The sequence below is a fragment of the Schistocerca gregaria genome, chromosome 5 (genome assembly GCF_023897955.1).
Source record: "Schistocerca gregaria isolate iqSchGreg1 chromosome 5, iqSchGreg1.2, whole genome shotgun sequence".
Classification (NCBI taxonomy): Eukaryota; Metazoa; Arthropoda; class Insecta; order Orthoptera; family Acrididae; genus Schistocerca; species Schistocerca gregaria.
In genome coordinates this window covers 659675191-659694660 of record NC_064924.1, presented here as the reverse complement: position 1 = coordinate 659694660, position 19470 = coordinate 659675191, and the positions used below count along the sequence as shown (strand labels likewise).

The 19470-nt window shown below is 41.4% G+C and overlaps 1 protein-coding gene across 3 annotated transcripts in view; it reads right to left on the bottom strand.

Moving 5' to 3' along the window:
- Nucleotides 1-19470, bottom strand: part of LOC126273191 (dTTP/UTP pyrophosphatase) — a 119934-nt gene that overhangs the window by 55234 nt on the left and 45230 nt on the right. For all 3 annotated transcript variants that reach the window (XM_049976714.1, XM_049976715.1, XM_049976713.1), the window contains exon 2: nt 2611-2714. In XM_049976714.1, coding sequence (XP_049832671.1) covers nt 2611-2700 — 90 coding nt within the window. In that variant the 5' untranslated portion in view covers nt 2701-2714. The remainder of the gene's footprint in view (nt 1-2610; nt 2715-19470) is intronic.

The window sequence follows — 19470 nt, the reverse complement described above, 5'->3', positions numbered from 1 at the left end:
TGTGGGTATATGACTCTCGCGACTGCTCCGTGACAATATGACACTTGCGACTAAAACTGTGCAGGGTAGCGGCCATGCCCGGTAAGACTGATGGGGCTATTTCTTGCATTGATAGAACTCGACCCTAGCCACCACCAACATGCATGTGGCGGCGATAATACGAAGACAGCAATGAACACAATGCGTCAAAAGACATGCTCTAGAATTTTCTTCATTATTTTTCTCTACTTGTTCAGTACCATTCACCATTTCTTCCTAATGTTATCTTCCAAGGCTCTAGGTTCAACCAGTTGTTTCACTGTAAAAATTATTCTATGCATCATGTTCACTTCCTACACTACACACACACACACACACACACACACACACACACACACACTTTCTTGTGTCCGTCCCCAATTTGTCTTCAGCAGGTCATAAAAGTGCTCTGTAAGTAGCTATAGTTACCTTGTATAAATAGTTCTTTTCTCCTGTATCCAGTTAGATCCTAATTTAATTTCTCAAAAAATCTCATCTCTTGTTTTTCCTAAAATTGTTATCAAACTCATCCACTCCCTGTTTCATCCTCTACCTTCTGGTTCATTTAATTGTTCTGGCTGCTTCCTTTTTAATTGTTTTGGCTGGTGTTTTCTTTTTTCCTTGAAAAACTTCCCATTTTTGGGTCCTTCTTGCTATTCCATTCTCTCCAGGCTTTCCTACTAGTAAGTTGCTAGTAGATGCCCCAATTAGACATAGGTTTTTAATGCTGTCACTGAACCTTCCTTTACAAGTTCTACAATTTTTTTGTTATGTGATTACAGTAGAAGCCAAAACAGCATAACTAAAGAAATTTATGAAGCAATCTAGATAGTTTTATACACAAAACAAAGATTGCTGAGAAGCATAGTTATCCTCTTTTGTGGCAATATTTGAGCTCACACACGAAATATTACAAAATAGATTCTCGGAGGCTTTCAGCATTCAGTCCACATGTTGCAAGCCATTTCTGTGCCTAATGGAGCATCTTATGAGTCAACAAATACACAAAATTATTATTATTAAAATAAGACTTTCAACGAGTTCCACTTTAGTTTTGTACTCCATCCACCTCCACATTTCTGACACTTCAGAAATAAACAGAAAAATGTGCAACTAGCTGTGTTTGCGTAAGTATGCCACACAAAATGATTCAACATACTCGGGAAACTATAACATCATGTCTAATAATGCAATTCAATTTCAGTGCAAATAGACTATAGACAGTATCACTTGTTCTTTGAGTAATCTTTTACAGCAATACGTATGAATTTCTTGAGAGGTCTCAGGGTTGGAATGTTTTGTTGTTACAATATAAAACAAGTAATTAATAAATATTGGTTACAGATTCTGCCATCTATAAAACACCAAATGATTGCCTGTTCTTTATTTTCTCAGACTCATTAAAACATCTTTGTGCCACCAACAGTCTTTGTCTTTTCTTCTTCTTCTTCTTCTTCTTCTTCTTCTACATCTTCATCGTTGCCTTGTCCTGTTTGATTATGGGCTGAAACAATGTTAGTGACAGATGTCCTTGATGCCGCCCCTTCCCTTCAGGATGGAATTCATGCACCCCATCTGTCTGTGTCTAGAGTAAAGCACATGTTTGAGAGTGAGATCATTTTCAAAATGTATGAATGTTTGTGCATCATCAGAGTTTGTATATAAAATTGGACAAAAAAAAAAAGTCCCTGAAATTTCCAGGTTTGTGAGGAGCAAGATGGTGCTAAGAAGCTCCTGATAAATTAATGGTGAACCTAGCGAGAGAGAGAGAGAGAGAGAGAGAGAGAGAGAGAGAGAGAGAGAGAGAGAGAGAGAGAGAGAGGGGGGGGGGGAGAAAGGGGGGGAAGGGGGGAGATGTATCTTTCTCTCAGTTAAGATACCTATAAGCAGTAGATCAACTGGAGTTTTTAAACATCGATCATTTATAAGGAATAACATTTACGTAACTAAGACACTCTGAAATATTAACTAATTAGAAGTCTGAGATTTATAAAACTCAATAAAACTAAATTTCAATGCAAGGCTAAAAACACAGAATTCCCTGAATCCCAGTCATGTTATGTTAACGTGCTCACCTATCTAGAGAGATTGACACCAACAGAAGGTCTCACTTACTTCTAAACACTAATCTTTTATGACTTAGATTTAACAAGGTGGAATATATTGATGAAACACATATGTGATTAAACATAGCTGGATAAATGAAGAAAAGGGAAATAGCTGGTGTTCTGTACAAGTCTGCAACCCATATTTATTCCACAAATGTGGGTAAAATAATGTAACATAAGCTCCAAAATTCAGTAAGATGATTAAACAATTTATATTATACAAAATTACTTTTGGTGACCATGGCATGCAGTAAGTCAAGAAAAGAAGAAGAATACTGTCAACTATAAAAAAAACACAAAATAGAAACATCCATTAAAGCCAAGCAATTGAAAGTGCATTAAATATAAATTTATGTTTTATTGTGCACCTGTAAGTAAGAATATAAATGGTAAAGAAAATTTCTTTTGATAGTTTTATAAAAAGACAGTCTTACAAGCGGAACAATCACACAGTTTGGGAAAACAGATTATTGATTTTACTTACTATACTGCTTAGTATCTCTTGACGTCTTGGTGATGTACTTGCCAACACAATCCTTTGACTGTTGAGGACATGTTTAATAGGTTCTAGCATTTTTATCTGCTGACCTGCAGAAAAGAAAGAATCCTTTATTAATTTCTTACTTATTATCTGAAATTAAATTCAAAGCATAGTCACCAGAGATGTAATTAAATTTGTGATAGGAGCAACAGTAGTACAGCCACACATATGTTGGTTCTGTACCTTTATGTTTCTCTGCCATTTCTTTGCTTGTTTTACAATTGGACCTGCTTCTTTCATTTTCAAGATCCACACATGATGGACACTCATCCATCCTAAATTTAGCTATTATTATTTACTGTAGCTAGTCACCATCCATATTACTATGTTGTGATTTACATTAAGAATGGAGGGGAAGCCATTGACTATGAAACATGGATAGTATGTTCCTTGTGTTTTCACATGTCACAGTTTCTATTTAGAGGTGAAGATATGGAAACAGCTCAAGCATTTGCATAAGAAATGTGAGAAGCCACCTAAAATCACATTAAAACTGGCTGGTATGCAGATTCAGTCTGCCTCGCCTTCTTGCTTCTGAAGCTAATGCACTATTTGTTAAGCTATGCAAGTAGTCATTTTTTTTATATATCTCAAATTATTTATTTTCACACTGCCCACAATATGTAACTCACATGATGGGAGAAGCTGTTGGAGCTACTGTATGTGTATGATTTATAACTATTCTGTGCAACTGTAACAAAATGCATATTTTTATCACTGTACACATTTTGTTCTGTTGATATAAAATATCATAAATGGTGCCATTTTATGTCTGAATTTTGTTTACACCAAGAAGAGTCAACAGCCTGCACATTCTGAGCTATTCCTTCATTTGACATTGATGTTTTTGCACACTTTCACACTGCTTTGCAACACTATATATTTTCTGGCATGAAATGCAACACAATACAGCAACACTAGATTTGCTTGGATACTCCTGGCTAACATTAATGAACATGCTAAAGCTGGATGGTTACAGTACAGCAGCCCACTACAGTAGAAAATGTTTAGTGATAGATGGAGTTAAATGTCAGAGAAAATTTAGTGTACAGATTGGCAATTTTAAGCAAATTCTGCATACAGTAACACAATGAAGTTTATGTCTTTGTCATAAATGCAAATGCAGTAATCACTATGCTCACAAATATATAGGGCTGCTGTAGGGAAACAACATTTTCTTGAAAAAAAAAAAAAAAAAAAAAAAAAAAAAAAAAAAAAAAAAGTAGAATATCTTCTAAATTACTACCGGAAAATAGCAAATAGAATGATCTCACACAGTTTATCTCATTGCTATTGTAAACAGCAGTAGCTCATAAGTAAAGTCTTTTCTTGACAACATTTTCATTTACAGGACCAGAAGCCGCAAAATAATAATAATAATAAAGCAAATTTTAAACAGTCTTTCTGATCAATATACCCAATTACTTATTCCACATATCAAAATTTATTTCTGTATTACAACTTTCAGATGAAAATCTTATAAGTTTCATAAGTACTTTACAGGATATGTAATGGGGTCCAATCTATAAAGTTGAAAACATAGATGATGAGTTTAATCACACTTTAAGACATAAACAGTTCAAAACTTTGTGTAGCAGAAAGTGAAACCTGTTTGCTTCACTCAGAAAATGCAGTTTGCCTGAAAGACACGCACAGTAAAAGTTCCTCCTCCTCCTCCTCCTCCTATGGACTAAGTCTTTTGGGGTTAAGGTATCATCAAAAAGTTCTCCTGCCATCTTTCCACTGATCAATCCTGCACTCTCCTGCAGTTGGAGTGGGAGTGCCACATGAATTTTGGGATCCTCTTCTGAGCTCATTTGTTGTAGATATTTCCTCCAGCTGTTTTGGTAATTTTTATATAGTATGTGATGGGCTCTATTTTAAGTCTTTTCAACACATCTTCATTCTTTTAGTGAGCTCACGTGTATTGTCCATGCTTCAATAGCACAGCACAGATCTTGCTAAGATCTTATAAAGGTGTATTCTGAAGTGCTTTGGAACAGGGATGGTTTCATTACATTATTAATGACAATAATTCTTTTTGTACATCTTGTGGCTTTTGCAGCTAGCCTGTTTCTCCCAGAAAGCATAGTTTATAGTCTCAATATATGAATGTGTTCACTCTTCCCACAATTTTATTTTCCAAACAAATCTTACTTTGTACTGAGTATTTTCTACAGAAGGTCACAGTCTTTGCATTTTTTGTATTGATGTCAAGGTTTTTTTAAAAAAAAAAATATCTGTAAATTGTGTACAGGCTGCAGGGTCATTCTCTGAAGATGCTGCAAGAACTACACCACATGCAAAAAGTAAGGCATATAACTTTGTCTTAATGTTGATCTGAATGAAGCTATGTGGCATTTGGCTTCATTATAGGGTGCTTTTATTTGTATAAATGATAAACAAGAGCAGTGAAAGGGCACATTCCTGACTTGTATTATGCCTCAAGGTTTGTCCCTTTCTTAGCACAGATTAAATTTAATCTGTATATTTTGTGTATATTTTTGATAAGTTTCTGTGGAACATGATCATCTGCAAGAATTTGTAATTTGTTATCAACATCATTTTTTAAGTCCGCAAAAGCCATATGTGCTTCTAGGCTCAATTTTTTGTTTTTCTTTTAGTAATTACAGGGAAAAATAGAGATAACAGCATGATCTTCCTTTTGGAAAGCCATTTTGCAGCTCATGGGTGATAGGTTCATAATGTCTGTGGAATTTATTTTTGATGATGATGGCAAAAAATTTTATATGTGAAGTTCAACAAGCATATTTCTTGGTAGTTTTCACAATGTTTCCAGCTTTCTATTTTGAGGATAGGGATGAAAATTGACTTAGTTCAGCTTCAGGTATATCTCCTCCTGACAAGAACATATTTAAGATTGGGTTGTTTGGGGGAGGAAACCAGACAGTGAGGTCATCAGTCAACATATTTTAGAAGTTTATGAATATTTCTATAAATGACTCCCCGCATATGTGAACAGCTTGACCAAGTCTCCTCCCGGAACTTTATTATTTCTTATTTTGTTTAATACTTCTTTAGGTTCACACTGTGAGCTATCTTTCCAAAGATGTTCGGGCTCACATGTGGTTCCTCTACATCAAAATGTCTTGGCTCAACCTCGTCTATGGGTTGAACTGCACATGTCGCATTACATGTCCTAAATTAAACACTTGACCCTTTGGTTAAATTGCCTGGCTGACGGCAAATTTGGGAAATACAAAGTTAACATAGCATGTAATAACAGTAAGAGTAATAATAATAATAATAATAATAATAATAATAATAATAATAATAATAGTAATAATATCGGGAATTAAATTAACGGCTCATAAATTATGTAGGCGCCACAGTTGCAATTTGGTTAGAATAATGCTTTTTCAGAAAGCAAACTAATAGTGAAAGTAGTTGTATTTAGAATTACTGTTACACTTGAGCGCATATCCATTTGACACAGTTTGATCATTCACAACCTCATCGCAAAATACAAGTTATCTACGTGAAAAGTTAGAATTCACACCAGGCACGCAGTTGCTCACCATTCAGAGATTAAGTCCCACGATACCACACAATGCTAAATTTTCTAAGTCATTTCTCTTCCTAGCTGCCTAAAAACTGACTGACTGCTTTCACATCTACATCAGAACTGCACCCTTTGATCTCTCCAGGCAAACTATCTGTTTTCGCATCTCCATCCGAACTGTCCCCTTTGGTGGCTTGACCAGAACTGTTCACGTTCACGTCTGCACCAGCACTTCTTCCACCTGTCCCTGGCTGCATTTACCGTGAGCCAAATATCCTCGCTCAACTGACTAGGGCAGTTCCCTTTCCTGAAGCTGTCCATCTGATTGGCTACAGCTTATTCTACATTATTTTACATTTTAACATATTTAAATAATCAAAGCTAGACCACATTCATGTTCTAAATAAAGTAACAATAATATCCATTATGTAATAAATGTTAAATTCTTTTACATAAAACCAATACAATTTCCTTCTTAACTTTTAATGTCTCGTCAGTAGCCTTGAACCAATGTGCTTTCTGATAAATAAATAAAGAACAAAAGAAACTATTATGCACTAAATTTTACAAGAAATATTCTACTACCTAATGATTCAATAAGGTGTCATGCTGTCATCGTTAAATGTGTCTTGTGTGGATGAAATCTGACGCTTAACTAAAAATACTGATAATTTACATTTACTATATCTTTTAAACAAATAATGTTACAGAGTTGATATCTACAACATTTTTCATTTTAGTGATGTGCTTCTACATGAAATATCGATTGTTGCGATTGACCAAACCTTTTAGATTTTAGCATTCACAAATTGTTAGTTTCACTTTAACAGTAAATCCTAAACTATTATAGATATGATCAATATTCAACTTTTATTGGAATCACCATGAAAATTTATGGAGGATGGAAGATTAAAATTTCTGTGGCTCAATTCCCTGCATTACTACAGAATTAAATAGTTTTCATAAATGTTTCCCTTTATGGCCGATCTTAGGTCCGCCATATTTAACACTGATAAGTCTCCTTGGCCACAAAAGTCTTCTACTGAGTTTCCCTATGATGTAGGTTCTCATCTATCTCACTCGCACACCATAGTGTGCCTCAATAGACAATACACATCTGTGAGTTTCCCCATCTTGTGGTGAATCTGTGCTCTTTGTGGCAAGTGGTCCTGGATGACAGGGTTCGTTTCACAATTCCTGTAGGCTGACTCTTTCGGCCATATACTTAAACCATAGATTTTGAAAGTACTGCCATCATTCAAGTAAAGTGATGAGATTCACTTTCATGTTCTCTTTTATGTTTACTACAAGTTATAGTGAAATATTGTAAAAGTCATTCTGAGAAAGGCACATAGTTTGTCTGCTCAGTCTGAAGTTGATGCTTCCAACAATAAAATAAAGAAAATATGAGTGCAATAAATATGAGTACGATAAAAAGACAAACAGGAAAATTTCAGAGGATACCAAAAGTCAGTTAAGCTGAACATAATGAGATTATTTTTATTAAAAGCTAAGAAGAAGCAAAGATTTTCAATGATTGTTTCCTGTCTGCTGCATCCTAAAATGTAAGTGCTTTGTTGATGAAAATGTGTCTCTCAAATGTTAACAATATTCAAACGTCTTGGCCACTGTAAATGAAACTGAGACGGTAATTACAGAAACAAAAAAATACAAACCTCCACTGGTATAGGTAAAATATCAATCAAAATACTTAAATGCTGCTGTTATCCTATAAATGGGATACTTGGCCATATCTTTAATGAATCACTGCAACAATAAACTGTCCCAGATATACTTAAGTATGCCATCATTAAACCTCTTTATATGCGAGGACATCAAAATGTAAGTTGCTGACTATTTAGGCTGGCCAAGAAACTCATTGGATGCTGTGTTGTACTTCAACATGACACATATACATGACGCTATTTTCTAACAAAATCACCAAGTCTCTGTAATGATGACAGAAATTTTTGGTCACTGAATGATTGGAGAACTGCTGTGTGGACATCCTCATCACTGGTAAATCTATTCTCCTGAAGGTATTATTTTAGCTCACTGTAAAGACAAAAACTGCATAATGCAAGATATGAACTCTTGTGGTGGATGCTTCCAAACCTCCCTCTGAAAACTTTGAAGCAAAGTCTGCTCTGTGCATGCCCTGTGGGGTGTTGCATTCTCATGCAGAATAACAAAACTTGTGCTTAATTTTCCATCCCTTTTGTTCCTTATGGCCTTGCTCAGAAACATTGGTGTTGCACAGTACAAAACAGCAACAATGGTCATGCCCTTTGGTCATGCCCTTTGCCATAAACTCAGTTTACACAACTCCTTCACAGATGAAGAAAACATTTCCCCTTACCTTCCCTGCTTATGACGCAACTTCACATTTCTTCTCAGGGGCCAGGAGGTGTGTCTTCAATCCAAAGAGACCCTCTTTGCTGCTGGTGAGAAATGATGGACTGATGTTTCAATGTTTCATTGTCCATAATTATGCAGCTCGGGAAATCATTTCCACCTACAGAGTAATGCACAAGAAAGTCCATAGATGCCACAAATCTTGTGCCTTTGTGTGCATATGATGGAGGTCATGGATTTTAGCACAAGTACAATTTACAGTACTCCAGATGATCTCAGATGTTGGAATGAGCAATGCCTATTGCAATGAGCAATTTACACAATATGACATTCTGCAAATGCTGTGGATCAGTTCCTCGATGGCCTTGACATTTTTGTCCATCCTCAATGTGAATAGCCTTCCTTCCCAATCAGTATCATCCATGTCTGTGTGGCCTTGGACAAATTGTTGGCATCATTTTACTGTGGCTGGACACAACATTGTGTTGGGTCCATATACCACCACAATTTCATGGTGAATCTGGTGCAATTTAAATGTTTAGCCCACAAAAACAATACTTTGAAGATGGCACGTCATTTCATGCACTTGTTAGCCATACCACAGCAGAAATGTGTCTGCAGGAAGCCTAGAACATATACTCTCTTCTAACAACATGCCAATCTTGTTGTACTATAGTATAGCATTGGAGGAAACATTTAACTTGCTTTCTTAAGCTCTGATGTAAAATGGGTAATATTGTGGAAGTAATTATTCAGCTCCTCTTCTTAGATGCTTCTAAAAATTTCTGGGAAGGTTGTTTGTAGAGGGTTAGTTAGCCACCTCAAACAACTGAAACTTACTGGACGATAAAGAATTTGGTTTCTAGCAGAGTATATCAAGTGAACAGGTTTTATTATCTTTTATCGACTGAATATTAAAATCTACTAATAGAAAAAGTTCACAGTCCCACCAAAAGCACAGTCATTAGAGTCAGAGCACAAGCCCAGATTATGAAAGGAGTGTTCATGTTCTTCCTCCACAAATCTTCTATAAATGAAATGACAAAATTTAAACTTTTTTCAAGCAGTTTCTAATGGAAAAACCATATATATATTTCAGATTAATATCTAAACCAACAGGAAAAATGTTTATCAACTGTTGTTAAATCTGCAGCTCTCTACCATCTGCAGTGACACCATACCCAAGAATTTTGTTTCCTGATTTGAGAGACAGAGGGTGGCAAACAAAAAGGGTGGGAGATGAGAATGGGAGGGAGATGAGGTGGGATGGGAATTGTTTGGTGGAAGGTATAGGGACAGTATGTTACCATAGGTGTGTGAGGTGTGTAAGGATAACTCCTACCTGCACAGTTCAGAAAAGCTGGTGGTGTAGGGGAGAATCCAGGTGGCTTTGGCAGTGAAGCAGCCACTGAAATCTGGCATGCTATGTTCAGATGCATGTTGTGCCACAAGGTGATCTACTTTGCTCTTGCCTGGTGGTGGCCATTCATCCTGGTGGGCAGCTGGTTGGTTGTTGTTGTTGTTGTGGTCTTCAGTCCAGAGACTGGTTTGATGCAGCTCTCCATGCTACTCTATCCTGTGCAAGCTTCTTCATCTCCCAGTACCTACTGCAATTCTACATCCTTCTGAATCTGTTTAGTGTATTCATCTCTTGGTATCCCTCTATGATTTTTACCCTCCATGCGTCCCTCCAATACTAAATTGGTGATCCATCCCTTGATGTCTCAGAATATGCCCTACCAACCAATTCCTTCTTCTAGTCAAGTTGTGCCACAAACTCCTCTTCTCTCCAATTCTATTCAATACCTCCTCATTAGTTACGTGATCTACCCATCTAATCTTCAGCATTCTTCTGTAGCACCACATTTCAAAAGCTTCTATTCTCTTCTTGTAAAACTATTTATCATCCATGTTTCACTTCCATACAAGGCTACACTCCACACAAATACTTCCAGAAACGACTTCTGACACTTAAATCTATACTCAATGTTAAAAAATTTCCCTTCTTCAGAAACACTTTCCTTCACATTGCCAGTCTACATTATTTATCCTCTCTACTTCGACCATCTTCAGTTATTTTGCTCCCCAAATAGCAAAACTCATTCACTACTTTAAGCATCTCCCGCAGAATCACCCAATTTAATTCGATTACATTCCACTATCCTCATTTTGCTGCTTTTGTTGATGTTCATCTTATATCCGCCTTTCAAGAAACTGTCTATTCCATTCAGCTACTCCTCCAGGTCCTTTCCTGTCTCTGACAGAATTACAATGTCATCCGCGAACCTCAAAGTTTTTATTTCTTCTCCGTGGCTTTTAATTCCTACTCCGGATTTTTCTTTTGTTTCCTTCACTGCTTGCTCAGTGTACAGATTGAATAATATTTGGAATAGGTTACAGCCCTATCTCACTCCCTTCCCAACCACTGCTTTCCTTTCATGTCTCTCGACCCTTATAGCTGCCATCTGGTTTCTGTACAAATTGTAAATAGCCTTTCATTCCCTGTATTTTACCCCTGCCACCTTCAGAATTGGAAAGAGAGTATTCCAGTCAACATTTTCAAAAGCCTTCTCTAAGTCTACATAAGCTAGAAACGTAGGTTTGCCTTTCCTTAATCTAGTTTCCAAGATACGTCGTAGGGTCAGTATTGCCTCACGTGTTCCAACATTTCTACGGAATCCAAACTGATCTTCCCCGTGGTCGGCTTCTACCAGTTTTTCCATTTGTCTGTAAAGAATTCGTATTAATATTTTGCAGCTGTGGCTTATTAAACTGATAGTTCGGTAATTTTCACATCTGTCAACACCTGCTTTCTTTGGCATTGGAATTATTATAATCTTCTTAAAGTCTGAGGGTTTTTAGCCTGTCTCATACACCTTACTCACTAGATGGTAGATTTTTGTGAGGCCTGGCTCTCCCAACGCTGTCAGTATTTTTAATGGAATGTTGTCTATTCCCAGGACCTTGTTTCGACTCAGGTCTTTCAGTGCTCTGTCAAAACCCTTCACGCAGTATCATATCTCCCATTTCATCTTCATCTACATCCTCTTCCATTTCCATAATATTGTCCTCAAGTACGTCGCCCTTGTATAGACCCTCTATATACTCCTTCCACCTTTCTGCTTTCCCTTCTTTGCTTAGAACTGGGTTTCCATCTGAGCTCTTGATGTTCATACAAGTGGTTCTCTTATCTGCAAAGGTCTCTTTAATTTTCCTGTAGGCAGTATCTATCTTGCCCCTAGTGAGATAAGCCTCTACATCCATACATTTGTCCTCTAGCCATCCCTGCTTAGGTATTTTGCACTTCCTGTCGATCTCATTTTTGAGACATTTGTATTCCTTTTTGCCTGCTTCATTTACTTCATTTTTATATTTTCTCCTTTCATCAATTAAATTCAGTATTCCTTCTGTTACCCAGGGATTTCTATTAGCCCTCGTCTTTTTACCTACTTGATCCTCTGCTACTTTCACTATTTCATCTCTCAAAGCTACCCATTTTTCTACTACTGTATTTCTTTCCCCCATTCTTGTCAATGGTTCCCTAATATTTTCCCTGGTTTTCCTCTGGTTCTTTCAGTTTATCCAGGTCCCATCTGCTCAAATTTCCACCTTTTTGCAGTTTCTTCAGTTTTAATCTACAGTTCATACCCAATAGATTGTGGTCAGAGTCCACATCTGCCCCTGGAAATGTCTTACAATTTGAAACCTGGTTACTGAATCTCTGTTCACCATGCTGGTTGGTAGTCATACCAATATAAAAAGCTGTGCTACGATTGCACGATTTCTGGTAAATGACATGGCTGCTTTCACAGGTGGACCAGCCCCTGATGGAGTAGGATAAATCTGTAACAGGACTCGAATAGGAAGAGCTGGGTGGGTGGATTGGGCAGGTCTTGCACCTGGGTCTCCAACATGGGTAAGCCCTTGTGGCCAGGAGTTTGGAATTGGAAGTGACATTGGGATGGACTAAGATGATGTGGAGGTTAGGTAGGTGACAAACATCATTTTAGTAGGGGTGGGAGAACATCGGGTAGAACGTCACTCATTTCAGGGCACGATGATGGGTAATCAAAGCTCTGGCAAAGGATGTGGTTCACTTGTTCCAGTTCAGGGTGGTATTTGGTGATAAAGGGGCACACCTTTATGGCTGATTTTTGGTAGTAGTGGGAGGTTTGGGGATGAGAGGGGAAACTGCATGGCAAACCTGTTAATGGACTAGGTCTGGGGGATACTGCCTGTCTCTGAAGGCCTTGGTGAAACCTTCACCATATTGGACAAGGGAGTACTTGTCTCTGCAGACCTGGGTGGCCAGGTTGTATAGGAGGGACTTTTTGGTGTGAAAGGGATGACGATTAAATGCAGGGACTGTTGGTGGTTGGCGAGTTTAATGTGGACAGAGATACAAATGGAGGCGTTATGGAAGGTGGAACACTGGGTTGAGAAGGACCAGTTGAAGCAGATGGGTCAGAAAGTGCTTAGGTTGTGAAGGAATGAAGGCAGGGTGCCTTGACCCTGAGTCCAGATCAGAAGATATCATCAGTGAACCCGAACCAGACTCGGGTTTTAGCATTTTGGAAGTCTAGAAAGGTCTCCTCTAGATGGCCCATAAGCAGGTTGACATAGTATGATGCCATGCAGGTGCCCATGGCTGTGCCACAGATTTGTCTGTATGCCTTCCATTCAAAGGAGAAGTAGTTCTAAGTTAGGATGAAGTTAGTAACTTCTATGAGGAATAGAGTTTGGGTTTGGAGACTGAAGGACATTGGGAGAGGTTTTTCAACAGTCATAAGCCCATGAGCATCATGGATGTTGGTGTATAAGGAGGTGGCATCAGCAATGATGATTAGGGATCCAGAAGGTCATGGCACGGGGACGATGGAGAATTGATGACTGAAGTGGTTGGTATCTTTGACATGGGAGGCTAGATTACGGGCAATTAGTTAGAGTTGTTAGTCAATGAGGGATGAAATTATTTCTGTGAGGGCACAATAACCAATCACAATGGGGCAACTAGGGTTGTTGGGTTTATGGATTTTGGGGGAGCATTTAGAAGAGCTGTGTTTGAGGTGTCACAGGGATAAGAAGGGAAATGGATGCAGGGGAGGGGTTCTGGGAAGGGCCTTACGCTTTAAGCAGGAATTGGAGATTGCTGGAATTCTGGGATGGGATCACTCTGGCAGAGATTATAAATGGAGGAGACAGATAATTGGCAGTGGCCCTCAGCCAGGTAGTCATGTGATTCATTATGACAGTGGTGGAACCTTTGTCTGCAGGCTGGAGGACTAGGCTAGCATTTGTTCCAAGGTTATGTATGGTTGTCCTTTCTTATGCTGAAAGCTTGGTGTACTGAGGAAGGGACTTGGGGAAGGATGGTGAAGCTAAGTTGGAGGTAAGGAATTCCTGGAAGTTGACCAGAAGGTCGTTATGAGTGGATCACGCTTGGATGCTGGTATGAACTAGGGAAGGCAGGGTTTGATTTTGAAATTAGATTGGTTTTGGTTGGAGGAATTGGCCGCAAAGAAGAGTTTCCATTGCAGGGATCAAGAGAAGGAGAGTAGAAGTTTGACAGGTCCAACATGGTTATATTTGGATGTAGGGCCATAGGTAAGGCCTTTGGATAGGACTGAAACTTCTGTGGTACCGAGGGTTAGGTGGACAGGTTAACGCTAGTGTTATGAGAGTGTTCCGGCTCTTAAGTTGGTGGAGTGCTGGTAAGGGGTTTAAGGAGATGTGGCAAGTTGAAAAGGTCGGTTAGGCAGAGTTTAGATGCAATGAGGATTGAACAAGGAAAGTATGCAAACAAATCTGTGGCACAACCATAGGTACTCACATGGCACCCTCATATGACAACATGTTTATGGGCAATCTAAAGGAGACCTTCCTAGCCTTCCAAATGCAAAACCCCTACTCTGGTTCAGGTTCATTGATGAAATCTTCATGTTCTGGACTCAGGGTCAAGACAACCTGTCTTCATTCCTTCACAACATCAATACCTTCTCTCCCATCCACTTCACCTGGTCCTTCTCAGCCCAAGAGGTCACTTTCCTAAACATTGACCACCACCTCTCTGATGGCTCCATCTACATCTCCATCCACATTACACACACCAGCCACCAACGGTACCTGTATTCCACAGCTGTCATCCCTTGCGTACCAGAAAAAACACTAACTCGGTTGCCCAGTATGCTGAGGGTCTCACAAAGGCATTCACAGAGAGGCACTAACCCATACCTAGCCTACAAAATTATCTCCCATGCCATTTCTCCTTATGTCCCTGATCCTCCCACCACCCCAAAGAACCAGCCACAAAGGAGTGTACCATTCATCACCTAATACCACCTTGCACTGGAAAAACTAAACCACATCCTTTTACAGGAATTTGATTACCTATCATCATCCTTTGAAATGAGATCCTTACCACTACTCCTAAACTCATGTTCCATCACCCATCCAACCTCCACAACATTCTAGTCCTCCCAAACCCAACCCCTTGCACTAAGAATCATATCCCTCTGGAAGACCCAGGTGCAAGACCTGCCCATTACATCCATCCAGCACTTCCTAGTCCAGTCTTGTTACAGATTTATCCCCCCATCAGGGCCGGGCCACCTGTCAAAACAGCCATGGCACTTACCAGTTCTGCTGCAATCATCATACAACTTTTTATATTGATTTGACCACCCACTAGCTGTCCAACAGGCTGAACAGCCACCACCAAACTGTAGCCAAGAGCAAAGTAGACCACCCTGTGGCACAACATGCAGCTGAACATAACATGCTTGATTTCAATGGCTGCTTCACTACCCAAGGCATCTGGATCCTCCCGTCCACCACCAGCTTTTCTGAACTGTGTAGTTGGGAGTTACCCTTACAACACACTGTTTGCTCCCGTAATTACCCCAGCCTCAACCTACGGTAACATCCTGCCCCCACACCCTCCACCCAACAATTTCCACCTGCTCTGTCTTATCACCTGCTCCCCGTTCTTGACTTCCACCCTCATTGTTTGTCGCCTCCTACCAATACACCCGCCCATGTTTTCCCACTTTTTCACTCTGTTTTCTCCACCTCCCTGACCCACAATCTTCTGACTCTACGCCGGCTAGCATTCTAGTCCCTGCACACTAACCAGAGAGTGCTTCTCTCTTCCCCCACCCATATAAAGCTATCCTCTTTGCCTTCCCTGCACCCTCCAGTTGCTGCTTCCATCCCACGTGACAGGTGGATTCTTGTCCGAGCTGCTGGACTTGGCAGTCATATGTTCATGAGAGGTGCTTGCTTGTGTGGATTAATGTTGTGTGTTTCTCTTTTTCTCACGAAAGCTGTGCCCGAAAGCTTTGTATAAGTGTCTTAGCTGTACCTATCTGCAACTTAATGTGTCATCTTTATGGTAAATAGCAATCTATCTTTTCTTAGTGTGTTAACTAAATATACAAGATTTGAAATAAATACAACTGTTCTTGTTTTGAAGTTCGCGGGTTTGTGGAGTTGAAGGGACCAGACTTCAAAGGTCATCGGTCCCTTTTTCTACGACCATGAAACAGCCACAAGGAACAAAAACAAGCAACAGAGAGGGCAAGGGATGACACAGAACAAGAAAGACACAGACAAAAACCAGAAAAGGGGAGTTAAAAAGCACACAGAGTTTTACAATGGTTAGCCAATCATGGAAACAAGAAAAGGAAAAGCCACCCACCAAGAGACACACTAAAAACCCCAATCGAAAACTGTAGGCCAAAGGCCAGACTCAACACACAAAAGAGACAAACCCTCAGATTGAGCGATAAAAGCCCCCTGCTCGAATAAAACTCAAAACTAAACCTGCCATTGCAGCGTGATCCGTGAAAAGTGCACGGAGCATATCAGGCAGTGCGAACGTCTGCCTGAGTGTGGACAGTCCAACAAGATGTGGACCACTGTCAACGCTGATCCACAGTGACAAAAGTGGGTTCTAGTGGCGCAATAAATGACAGTGCATCAACCAGGTGTGGCCAATGTGTAGCCAGCAGAGAACAACTGAGTTCTTGTGAAAGGCTCGCATGGAGGAGCACCACACATCTGTAGTCTCCTTGATGACCCGATGTTTATTGGGTGAAGGCAGGGTGTGTCGTTCATCACCCCAGATACCAAGGACTTTCTGCTGCAAAACTGACTGGAGATCACATTCCGAAAGGCTGATCTCCAGGGCCAGTTCACTGATAGCCTGTTTGGCCAGCCTGTCAAAATGTTCATTACCTGGAATGCCGATATGACACAGGGTCCACACAAAAACCACGGAGCGGCTGCAACGGGCAAGAGTATGGATGGACTCCTGGGTAGCCATCACCAAATGAGAGTGAGGAAAACACTGGTCGATAGCTCATAAACCACTCAAGGAGTCACTACAGATGATGAACGATTCACCTGAGCAGGAGCAGATATACTCTTGGGCACGAGAGATGGCTAACAGCTCATCAGTGAAAACACTGCAGCTATCTAGCAATGAGCATTGTTCAGATCGATCCCCAATAGTAAAAGCATAACAAACTCGACCAGCAACCACTGAACCGTCAGTATAGACTATGTCAGAGCCGTGAAATGTGGCAAGGATGAAAAGAAAGTGTCAGCGAAGGGCCTCAGGAGGGAGTGAGTCTTTCGGGCCTTGCGTAAAATCCAGCTGGAGGCATGGGCAGGGCACACACCATGGGGGTATACATATATGAGCCTGGAAAAGGGGCAGGAGTGGGAGAAACTCAAGCCCAGAGAGAAGAGACCGGATGGGAACCGCAATTGTACACCCTGACCAGGCTGCTGTTCTGAAAGATGGACAATCGAGTTGGGGAACAGGAGACAGTAATTTGGATGCCCTGGCAAGCTACAAACGTGTGCAGCATAAGCGACCAGCAGTCAGCGCCAGATCCGCAATGGAGGGACACCAGCCTCCCCAAGTAGGCTGTTTATAGGGCTCGTGCAGAAAGCTCCAGTTGCGAGTCGAATCTCTCAGTGACGTATGGGGTCAAGCACCGCAATGCGGAAGGCAATGGCAAACTGTAATTCAGGCTCCCATAATCGAGACAGGACTGAATCAACGTTTGATACAGCCATAGAAGGGTAGACCAATCGGCACCCCAGCTGGCGTGACTCAAGCATCGAAGAGCATTAAGAGGCTGCCAGTATGTTTGTTTAAGTTGCCGAATATGAGGGAGCCAAGTCAACCAGGTATCAAAAAGCAATCCCAAAAACTGATGCGTTTCAACCACTGTAAGAGGTTTGCCATCACGATAAAGCCATGGCTGAGGGTGAACAGTGCGACATCGGCAGAAATGCACGACGCAAGCCACACATTACAGCCCAAGACTGTGCGGATAGTGCCCTGCAGCTGCCATTCAGCAACTGCAATTCCCGTGGAGTACAGGTAAAAGTCATCAGCATACAAAGAAGCTGATACGGTTGGGTGTGGGATGGAAGGGACCAGACTGCTAAGGTCATCGGTCCCTTGTTCCACGATAAAATCACACGAAATAAAAACTGTCAGTCGTTAAAAACGGAGAACTGAGACAAGGGACGACACAATACAAGAAAGACAGACAAAGACCAGACAAACGGAACTAAAATCACACCGAGTGTGAAGGTGGTTGGCCGACCATGAAAATAAGGAAAAGCCAACCACCAAATGACATTAAAACCCACAGTTTAAAACCACAGGCCAAAGGCCCAAGTCAATACAGGAAATAAAAGGACAAACACTCAAATCATACGATAAAAAACCCCTGCCCGAATAAAACTCAACACGAGGTCCGCCATAGCAACGTCATCACATAAAAGGGCAGGGAGGGTATCAGGCAGCGCAAACGTCTGCCTGAGTCCTGTTAAAAGCGGGCAGTCCACCAAAATGTGGACCACCGTCAGAGCTGCCCCGCAGCGACACAGCGGTGGGTCCTCCCAGCGCAACAAATGGCCGTGCGTCAGCCACGTGTGGCCAACGCGCAGCCGGCAGAGGACGACAGAGTCCTTCCGAGAGGCCCGCATGGAGGAGCGCCACACACCGGTCGTCTCCTTCACCGCCCAAAGTTTGTTGGGCGTGGGCAGAGTGCACCACTCGTCACCCCAGGCACCAAGCACTTTCTGGCGCAAAAGCGACAGGAGATCACACTCCATTAGGCCGAGTTCCAGAGCCGGTGAACTCACTGCCTGTTTAGCCAGTGTGTCAACCCGCTCATTGCCCGGGATGCCGACATGACCTGGGGTCCAAAGACCACGGAGCGGCCGCAACGGGCAAGAGCATGGAGCGACTCGTGGATGGCCATCACCAGACGAGAACGAGGAAAGCACTGGTCAAGAGCTCGTAAACCACTCAGGGAGTCACTACAGATGACAAAGGACTCACCTGAGCGGGAGCGGATATACTCTAGGGCGCGCTAGATGGCAACCAACTCGGCAGTGTATACACTGTTCCCGGGTGCCAGCGACCGTTGCTCACAATGATCCTCTAGAGTAAGAGCGTAACCAGTGCGACCAGAGACCATCGAACCGTCGGTATAGGCCACGGCAGATCCGGGAAACTCGGCGGAGGGCCGGAGGAGGGACCGAGTCTTTCGGACCCTGTGCCAAATCCAGCCGAATGCATGGTCGGCGCACACACCAAGGGGGCAGACGGAGATTGGCCCGGAAAACAGGCGGGAGAGGAAAAAACTCAATCCCACACAGTAGAGCCCGGATGCGAACCGCGATCGTACACCCTGACCGGGGCCGCCTGTCTGGAAGATGGACGATCGAGTGCGGGAACAGGAGACGGTAGTTGGGATGCCCTGGCAAGCTACAAACGTGGGCAGCATAAGCGGCCAGAAGTCGGTCGCGCCGGATCCGCAATGGAGGAACACCAGCCTCCACAAGTAAGCTGTCAACAGGGCTTGTCCGAAATGCTCCTGTAGCGAGTCGGATCCCGC